This window comes from Arachis ipaensis, chromosome B8 (genome assembly GCF_059453495.1).
Source record: "Arachis ipaensis isolate K30076 ecotype BB chromosome B8, ASM5945349v1, whole genome shotgun sequence".
Lineage (NCBI taxonomy): Eukaryota > Viridiplantae > Streptophyta > Magnoliopsida > Fabales > Fabaceae > Arachis > Arachis ipaensis.
The window spans coordinates 65,460,412-65,470,147 of NC_142443.1; the positions used below are offsets into that span (position 1 = coordinate 65,460,412).

A 9,736-nucleotide genomic window follows, 5' to 3' on the forward strand; every position below is an offset into this window, starting at 1 on the left:
TTTTGCTAAGATAAGGTAGACGTTTGAATTCGAAAGTTGGTTAGGAGTTCTGGAGGGCCGGTTTCGGGCCTTCTAGGAGAGAGGTGCGGGTTGGACCCGGGAACCCGGGTTTGGGTATAGTCCCGGGTCCAGGATCCGTGGCTCGGATCCGTAACAGTTGCCCCCGCAGCGGGAGAGCGAGCAAGGTCGGTCTGTCGTTGGGAGATATGGTTTTTACCGTGGGCTAGGTCTTTAGTTTTTCTCGGGTGATCGTTTTGGTTCTTCGAAAGGAGATCGGTGTCTCGGTTTTTGTCTCGTGGAAGATTCGTCTGGCCGTTTTGGTCTGACGTGACTCTTCCGTGTCTGCTGCGCCTATTGCGTTCTTCGAGGCGTGATTTATTAATTTCTTTTTCCGAGGGGGCATTTAATGTAAGGGGACGTTTTCCTCTATTGCCCTTATGTTTGCTTTGCTTTCCAGGGGTATTTGCGTTATTTTATTTTTTCAAAACCGTTTGAGTTTTCTCTCTTCAGTTCCCTCGTTTGCTTCATTTCTCTATCGCTTTCTTTAATGAAAAACATCTTTTTCCTTCCTTTCGCATTCTGTGGCTTTGGTCGAGCTTCTGCCGTGGCATTTTCTCTTTGGGTTTATTCTCTGCATCATCAGGTTGGTGTTTTTCTGTTTCTTCTTGTTTCTTCTGTGATTTATGCTTTGTCTTCCTTTGCATTTTTGTTTTCTCTCTGCTTAGTGTAGATTAGAATTGCTTTTCGGTGTATGATGGTATTGCATGGTGGTAGATAGTTCTGTTAGGGTAGTGGGTTTTGCAAGGGGGGCGAGCGCCACCGTGTAATTGGTAGTGTATGGTGGTGTCTTGTTTGGTTTCCTCCACCGTTTTCTGCCGCGAGGTTTGGCTGACGGTGGTGCTCGTCGCTGTTTTAGGTATGGCTCGTCGAAGGACTGAGGGTATGAAGGCTCCGGTGGCCCTGGCGGGGGGTGTCCCTGACCTTTTTTCTTGGGTTACTAGTGATGTGTGGGGGACGCCGTCGCTGATGACGGAGGCGGACCTCCAGCGGCTCCGTGATCAAGGAGCTGTTTGTGGGGGTGGCGACGCCGAAAGCCACTACGAGTTTTCTCTCCCTGGGGTTGATGAGAGGGTTTGCTATACCAATCTTGACTCTCCGACAGTACCGGATTGGTTGTGGGTGTACGAGGTGATGTTTACCCGGCTCGGTGTTCGGCTCCCCTTTTCCCCATTTGTTCAACAGTTATTGAGCCGGTGCTCCGTGGCGCTGTCCCAACTACATCCGAATAGCTGGGCGGCGATACGGTCTTTCGAGCTCGTTTGTGAGTTTCTGGAGCTTCCTGCCTCGGTAAACGTTTTCCTTTTCCTCTACTTGTGTACCCTTCTGACCAAGGAGGGGAAGCACAAGAAGGGGTATATGTCTTTTAGAGCCCAGCCTCATCGTCGGATCTTCGGGTTGTATGAAGATTCTTTTCACGGTTTTAAGAGTGGATATTTTAAGGTCCGTCCCGCAAGGGGGCATCATCCTTTCTGGTTGACGTTGGAGGGTAAGCGGCGGTTCCCCACCTATTGGAACTTTATGGCTGGGCCGTCGGTTCTTACTCGGGTCACGCAAGAGTTCTTGACTTCGGAGGAGTGGGATGTCGCTCTTGTTCTGTGGCAGTTGTTTGGGGAGCGTCCTCTTAATCCTCGGGATGTGATGGGTGACCCGGTTGCTTGTCGGTCTTATGTCGGTGTGTGAGCCGTTTTTCCCCCTTTTTTTTGTGGAGGTTCCGAGTTTGGTACTTATGTTTCTTGTTATTTTGCAGTTGAGATGGCTGGAGGTTTGACGACTCTTGCTCGGTTGAGGGCTCAACTGTCTCAGGGGACTTCTTCTGGTGGCACCCCTTTTACTCCGAACTCGCGACCCACTGATGGTACGAGAACCGTTTCTGAGGATCTCGTGTTGACTGAAGGTGGTACCGAGGGGTCGGGTCGAGGTGTGGAGGCTGAGGATGAGGTGGTTGTGGTGTTGCCAGAGGGTGCTTCCCGGAAGCGGAAGCGTTCGGAGGATGTTGAAAGCGAGAATGTGGTGGAGGGAGAGGGCGCGATTCCGTCGGTGATGGATCGTCGCTTTGATGCTCCTGCCTTTATTGATGAGTACTTCATGCCGGGCATGGAAGATTTCTTTCGTGAGTGCGATGTGACTTTTCAGGCTAAGTCCCTTTATCGATCTCTTCTCCGTTCTGCTGTGATTGTCCGGAAGGCCGAGCCTGTGATGGCAGGTGGGTCTTTTGGATAAGAAATTTCGTCAATCTCAGGCCGAGGTGGCGAGGTTGAAGGGGTTACTTGCTGATGCCGAGTCAGCGAGGGAGTGAGCTGTGAAGTCATCTGAGGAGTCTGGCGCCGAGATCCTTCGCCTTTCCGAGGTTGAGACTTCACTTTTGTCTCAACTTGGGGAAGAGCGGAGGAAGGCTTCTGATGCTGAGTGCCGTGCAGCCGTTCTTTTGGCAGATGTCGGTACGTTGAAGGATGAGGTGGCCGGCTTGAAAGCGGAGGCTGTGGTTTTGAAAGAGGAGAAAGCTGTGTTGCTTGCTGATGTGAAGGAAGCTGTTGCTGCTACCGAGGAGACGATGAGGGCTCAAGCTTTGGTCCTGGCGCCTGGCGCGGACGTATCTGTGATGGGAGCTTTCAGGACTGTTCGTGATGGCGAGATTGTCGACCTCGAGTAGTTGTAACTGAACTTTTTGTATGTTTTTATGGGTTTTGGCCGTGTGGCCGTGTAATCGTGACTTTTGAAGTTCGTTTTATGTTTTTGTGGATTTTGGCCGTGCGGCCGTGTGATCGAAACTTTTGAAGTTTGCTTTGGGTCGTTTGGGCCTTTTTGTGTATTCCGTTTTAGGTCGTTGTTTCTTTGTCCCTTTGTTTAGGTTAGCGGACCGTTGTGAGGTCAAATTTTTGTGGATATCCGTATCTAGGGCCAGGGGGTGATCGGTCCCCTTGCTTTGCCCGTGTGTTTATTCCATGTTTAGGAAAATGGCTTTGATGGAATTTTATTGGTGATCAGGCCTCGTTAAAACCCTCCGTTTATGGCGGAAAAGAGTACCCGAGATTGACACTTAAAAGAAAAACATAGGAAAATTTGCTGTACAGAAGACTAAGGTAAAAAATAAAGCGGGAAATAATTAGGGGAAAAACAACGTTAGGGGATGACCTAGGGGGGTCAGCCTAAGTGTGGTATCGTCGCAGGTTGGTGGCGTTCCATGTCCTCGGGACTTCGTCGCCGTTTAGCCGTTCGAGCTTGTATGCTCCCTTTCCGACTACCGTCTTGATTCTGTATGGTCCTTCCCAGTTGGGGGCGAGCTTTCCTTCACCCGGGGTTGGAACTCCGATGTCGTTTTTCCGTAGGACGAGCTCTTCGGGTACGAATTCTCTTCGGATGACGCCGTTATTATACCTTAGGCTGATTCTTTGCTTTAGGGCTAGTTTCCTGATGTGGGCTATGCTTCTTATCTCGTTGGTGAGGTCTCGCTCTGCTTCTTCGTCGTGACCCCCGACCATTCTCCTTGGGCTAGGGTCTCCTATTTCTACCGGAATGACGGCTTCCACACCGTATGTTAGTCGAAAAGGGGTTTCCCTTGTGGCCGTTTGGGGGGTTGTTCGATATGACCATAAAACTGAGCCGAGTTCGTCAGCCCACAGCCCCTTGGCGCCGTCGAGTCGCTTTTTTAGTCCTTTGATAATTATTTTATTTGTGGATTCCACTTGTCCGTTTGTTTGGGGGTGTTCTACTGAGCTGAAACGGTGGGATACATGCAACCCTTTTAGGAATTCTCTGAATTTCTTATCGGTGAATTGGGTTCCGTTATCCGAGATGATGATCTCGGGGATCCCGAATCGGGTTATGATTTGTCGCCAGAGGAATTTTTGGCATTGGGTTGCCGTGATGGAGGCCAGAGGTTCGGTCTCGATCCATTTAGTGTAATAGTCTATGGCGACGATGAGATATCGGAGTTGACCGGGTGCCGTAGGAAATGGTCCGACAAGGTCGATCCCCCAGGTGCCGAAAGGACGCTCTGCTGATATGATGCTGAGTTGGTGGGGGGCGGCCTGGTGGATATTGGCGTGTCTTTGGCATTTATCGCAGTTTTTTACCAACTGCATGGAATCTTGGATAACCGTGGGCCAGAAGTAACCTGCCCTGATGATTTTTTGGGCTAGGGTTTTACCCCCTATGCGATGGCTGCAACAACCTTCATGGATTTCACGGAGTATGTACTCCGTGTCCCCGGGTTCGACACATTTGAGTAGGGGTTCCGAGAATCCGCGCTTATATAGGTGTCTTGCGACAACTGTGTAGTTGGCGGCTTACCTTTTTATTCGTTTTCCTTCTTTGGGGTCTTCTGGTAGTGTTCCGTTGTGGAGGTACTGCCGGATGGGGTAGGTCCATGATCCCTGGTTCGAGAGTGTCAGATAAGTGTTGGTCGTTATCGATATGGATGGTGATTTAACGACTTCCTGGATTAGCGATTTGTTACCATGTCCTGGTTTGGTACTGGCTAGTTTGGAAAGTAGGTCTGCCCTAGCGTTTCGTTCCCTGGGAACGTGTTGTATGGTAACATGTTCGAATCCTTCTTTTAGTTCGTTTAACTTGGTGAGGTATTGTTGGAGTAGGGGATCTTGTGTTTGGTAGTCTCCGTTAATTTGGGAACTGACTACCTGTGAATCGGTGTTGACTTCTAGGACCTTTGCCCCGACTTCCCGGGCTAGGGCTAGGCCTGCTAGGAGAGCCTCATATTCTGCTTGGTTGTTCGATATTGGGAACTCGTATCGTACCGATTGTTTGATCGTGACCCCGTTTTGACTCTCGAGTATGACTCCGGCGCCTCCATAGGTGACGTTTGACGAGCCGTCGACGTGCAGTCTCCATGATTCGGGGGTGAGATTTCCCGGGGTCATCTCGGCGATGAAATCGGTCGTGGTTTGTGCTTTGATTGCGTTTCGGGGTTCAAACTTGATCTGGAATTGGGACAGCTCGATGGACCACGCTAGCATTCTTCCCGCTAGGTCGGGTTTTTGTAGTACTTGTTTGACCGCCTGGTCGGTTCGGACCGTCACGGGGTGGGCCTAGAAGTATTGTCGCAGGCACCGGGAAGCCGTGAGGAGTGCAAAAGCTAACTTTTCTAGACGTGAGTAGCGAGTTTCCGCGTCTTGCAGGACTTTGCTTATGAAGTAGATAGGTTCTTGTTCATTTCTCTCGTTTTCGCGAATGAGCGCCGCTGCGAGCGCTTCTTCCGTTATGGAGAGGTATAGGTACAGGGTTTCTCCTGTCTGGGGTTTAGCGAGAACCGGTGGTTCTGCTAGGACTTTTTTGAAGTGTTGGAATGCTTCTTCGCATTTTGCTTCCCAGTTGAAAGGGGCCCCCTTCTTCATTAACTTAAAGAAGGGGATTGCTTTTTGTGCCGATGCTCCGAGGAAGCGGGATAACGCCGTGAGCCGTCCAGTGAGCTTTTGGATGTCGTTAAGGTTTTTAGGGTTTGTCATTTCAAGGATGGCATGACATTTTTCCGGGTTGGCTTCGACTCCGCGTTGCGTGATCATGAAGCCGAGGAACTTTCCCGCCTCCATTCCGAAGGCACATTTTGTTGGATTGAGTCGCATATGGTGTTTCCGTAGGGTGTTCATTATGAGGTTAAGGTTGCTGACGAGTTGTTCGCCTAACTCAGTCTTGGCGAGCATGTCATCTATGTAGACTTCTAGTTTGCTTCCGGACAGATTCTGGAATATCTTGTTGACGAGTCTTTGGTAAGTGGCTCTGGCATTTTTCAGGCCGAAGGGCATTACCGTGTAGCAATATGTCCCTTCTGGGGTGATGAATGCTGTTTTTTCTTCGTCAGGTCGGTGCATCGGAATCTGGTTGTAGCCGGAGTATACGTCCATGAAGCTGAGGTATCGATGGCCGGAGGCGGCATCTACTAATCCGTCGATGTTTGGTAGGGGAAAGGCGTCTTTTGGACAGGCTTTATTGAGGTCCGTGTAGTCGACGCACATTCGCCATTTCCCGTTAGATTTTTTCACCAGTACGACGTTGGCTAGCCAGGTCGTGTAGGGGAGTTCCCTAATGAAGTTGGCTTCGAGTAGGGCTTTGACTTGCTTCTTGACCTCGGCGGCTCGATCTGGTGACATTTTTTGTCTCCTTTGTGCTATGGGTTTAGCTTTGGGGTCCATGGCTAATCGGTAGGACATTAGGTCAGGGTTTATTCCCGGCATGTCGGCTGGTGTGAATGCGAACAGGTCTCTATTTTGCTTCAGGAGTTGGGAAAGATCCTCTTTAAGATCGTATGGGAGGTTCCTGCTGATGAAGGTGTATTCCTCTTTGGTTGGCCCTATTTGTAGTTTTTCCATGTCGCCTTCTGGCTCTGGCCTGGGTTGGCCGTCTTGTCGGGCGTCCAGGTTGGCTAGGAATACTCCGGCCGCATCTCGGGATTTCTTCCGTAGGGCTAGGCTGGTGTTGTCGCACTTTGCTGCGACCTCTCTGTCTCCGTGGATAGTGCCGATGGAGGCATCGTCGGTTGTGAACTTCATAAGGAGGTATTTGGTAAAGATGACGGCGGAAAAGTCATTGATTGTTTTTCTTCCGAGAATGACGTTGTAGGCTGTGGAGTCTTTGAGGATCACGAATTCAGATAGGATTGTCTTCCTTTGGTTACCTGTCCCTATGGTGATGGGAAGGGTGATCGAGCCGTTTGGTTTAAGGAAGTTATCTCCGAGTCCCGTGACACCGTTGCGGTGTGTTTGGAGGTTGTCGTTGTGGAGTCCGAGCTTGTCGAAGGCTCCTCGGAAAAGGATGTTTGAGTATGCACCGGTGTCCACCAGTATCCTTCGTACTAGTCCTGTTCCGATCCTTGCTGAGATGACGAAAGGGGCGTCTTCAGCCGAGGTGCCGTGCTGGCAATCCTCGGGTAGGATGGTTATCGTATTGTCGGCCAAAGTGGTAGGGGTTTGGTTTCTGACAGCCATGACTTTGAGATCTTTTTTCAGTGTTGATTTTGACCTGCCCGATATGTCTTTGCCTGTGATGACGTTTACTATGATGGTTGGGTCTTCCTCTGGGCTTTCCCTAGGGGGTTGTTTTTGCGCTCTTGGATTGCGCCTTTCTCTTTCCGGTGACCTGTCTTTTTCTGCGCGTTTTGGTTCTCTGATGATTTTGGCAAACTCTGGGAGCTTGCCGTCTCTTATGGCTTGTTCGAGGGCGTCTTTAAGGTCGAAACAGTCTTGTGTTCTGTGCCCGTAACCTCGGTGGTAGTCACAGTAAAGGGTTTTGTTATCGCCCGTTCTTTCTTTGAGTTGTCGGGCTTTCGGGATGATGCCTCGATCCGCGATCTGGTGGTATATCTCGGTAATTGGTGCTGTCAGGGGCGTGTAATTAGAGAATTTGCCGATTCTTGGTGGTCAGTTTGTGTTTGCCAGTTTGGGGTGGTCCCTTTGATTTTCTTTAGGTTGTGGGTTATGTCGGGGCGCCGAGTTGCCGTGTTAGGCGTTGCCGTGTTGCCGTTTATTGGCGGCAACGACTTGGCTGACTTCCTCGTCATTGATGTAATTTTTGGCGACGTTCTGGATCTTGTGCATGGTCCATACTGGTTTGGTGGTGAGGTGTTTGCAAAAATCTTCGTTCATGAGTCCGTTGGTTAGATAGAGGCTTGCGACGGAATCCGTGAGTCCATCGACCGTTAAGCATTCGTCGTTGAAGCGGTCGAGGTATTTCCTTGTGGATTCTTCTTGTTTTTGCGTGATCCCTAGTAGGCTGATGGGGTGTTTGGCTTTAGTGATTCTAGTCGTGAACTGGGCCATGAACTTTCGCGTTATGTCGTGGAAACTGGCTATGGATTCGTTTGGGAGGGCGTTGAACCATTTGATTGCCGGTCTAGCTAGGGTTACCGGGAAGGCCCTGCATCGGACCGCGTCGGCTGCTCCTTCTAAGTTCATCCTGGCCTCGAAGGCCATTAGATGTTCCTGGGGATCTTTGGTTTCGTCGTACTTCATGTCGGTGGGTTTGTCGAAACCTTTAGGGAGTTTTGCTCTTAAAATCCTTTCTGTGAAAGGTGTGGCTCCCATTATTGTGTGGTCGTTTCTTGTGCGCTTGGTATCTCGGTGTCGCCGATCTTCGTCCGAGTCGTGCTGACGACTCAGATCTCGGGAAGCGCTGCGGTTGTGCCTTTTGCTGTATCGCCGTTCCGGCGATTTCTCTCGTCCGTGGTTGCGTGAGGTGCTGCGATCGTTTCTCTTGTCGTGTCGACGGGTTGGCGATCTGCTGTGGCAAAATTTTGACCTTGAAGTTGCATGGCTTCCGCGTTCGTTGTTGTGTTTTTCCTTGGTGGCCAATTTGCCTTCGAGTTCCTGGACCCGGAGGCAGAGGTCTTGGATGATTTGTGCCGCTTTGTCCCCTTTTTTCTCAGGGTGTCGCGGTTCCGTGATATGATCGTTTGCGTGGTGGATAGTACTCGCTATCCTGCCTTGGTTTATGACCTCCTGGTGTTCTGGGGTCGGATGAGGCGGTCGAGAGTCATCTCGGCTTGAGGAGATTTCTTCCAGTACGTCCCCCATTCCGGCTTTGGACGGCGCAGGTCCCCACAGACTGCGCCAATGTATAAGATGTCTCTGGTAGGGGTTAAAGGGTGGATCGGGAACCTGTGGGTCGAGGCGAAGACCGGATCGCTTGACTGGAGTATGGGGGGTACCTGCAAAGACACTCCGACGCTAAAGTCAGAATGGATCTGAGAGGTGTAAGGTGTGAGGAATAAGTGAATACCTGGAGGGACTTGGGTCCTCTATTTATAGGTGATGACGAGTATGTTATCTTATCTTATTTGGCTAAGATAAGGTAGACGTTTGAATTCGAAAGTTGGTTAGGAGCTCTGGAGGGCCGGTTTCGGGCCTTCTAGGAGAGAGGTGCGGGTTGGACCCGGGATCCCAGGTTTGGGTATAGTACCGGGTCCAGGATCCGTGGCTCGGATCCGTAACAGTATTGTTATTAAAGTATGATGTTTGCAATGTTTTTGATTTTTTTATTTCTAAACTCATTTTAAAAATATACGCACAAAATATAAATCACAACATACCAACAAATAATTATATGAGTGTGTGCAAATATGTTCTGTATAATTTAATATTTTTTATCAGATTTGCTATGCATCCAAACCTTATTGCTATCCAAGTCCAACTAAGCAAACCCAACATCAACAAAAATCACTCATTAAAAGAGTGTAAACAGGCGTCCGAAACCCCAAAAAATTACCTGTTTCTTTATGAAAAAGGTTAAATTACATAGTTGGTCCCATACTTTCACTAAAATTATAAATTGGTCCATACACTTTAAAAGTTTGTAATTAGGTCCCAGTACAAAATATAATTTTGTAATTAGGTCCTCAATGACGTTTACTGTAAAAAAAAAAATGCACATTTACCATGATGTCCTCTTCTTCCTCTTCTCTCTTTTCTTCCTCCTCATTTCTTCACCGTTTCTGTTTTTCTTCTTCCATTCCCACCAATCACCCTGAGCCACCACCACCAAAGCCTGCCCCGGTCCCCTTCTTCCATTATCCCTTCTCTTCCCCTCCCTTCTATTTTTTTCAGAAATCAAATATAAAAATAGTAGCTTAATTTACCACAATCATATAAAAATAGCAACAAATCAACATATTATAATCCAATAATTGAATAGCTAAAAAAAGAAAATTAAAAAAACTTTCCTGATAATA

The 9,736-nt window shown here is 49.1% G+C and overlaps 1 protein-coding gene across 1 annotated transcript; it reads right to left on the bottom strand.

Moving 5' to 3' along the window:
- Window positions 1–5,105: 5,105 nt before the first annotated feature.
- Window positions 5,106–8,582, bottom strand: LOC148548395 (uncharacterized). The gene is made up of 4 exons (XM_088495611.1): window positions 7,523–8,582; window positions 6,842–7,387; window positions 6,057–6,634; window positions 5,106–5,891 (listed from the first exon to the last, which is right to left on the bottom strand). The coding sequence occupies exons 1-4, from the start codon at window positions 8,580–8,582 to the stop codon at window positions 5,106–5,108; spliced, it is 2,970 nt and encodes a 989-aa protein (XP_088351737.1).
- Window positions 8,583–9,736: the final 1,154 nt, after the last annotated feature.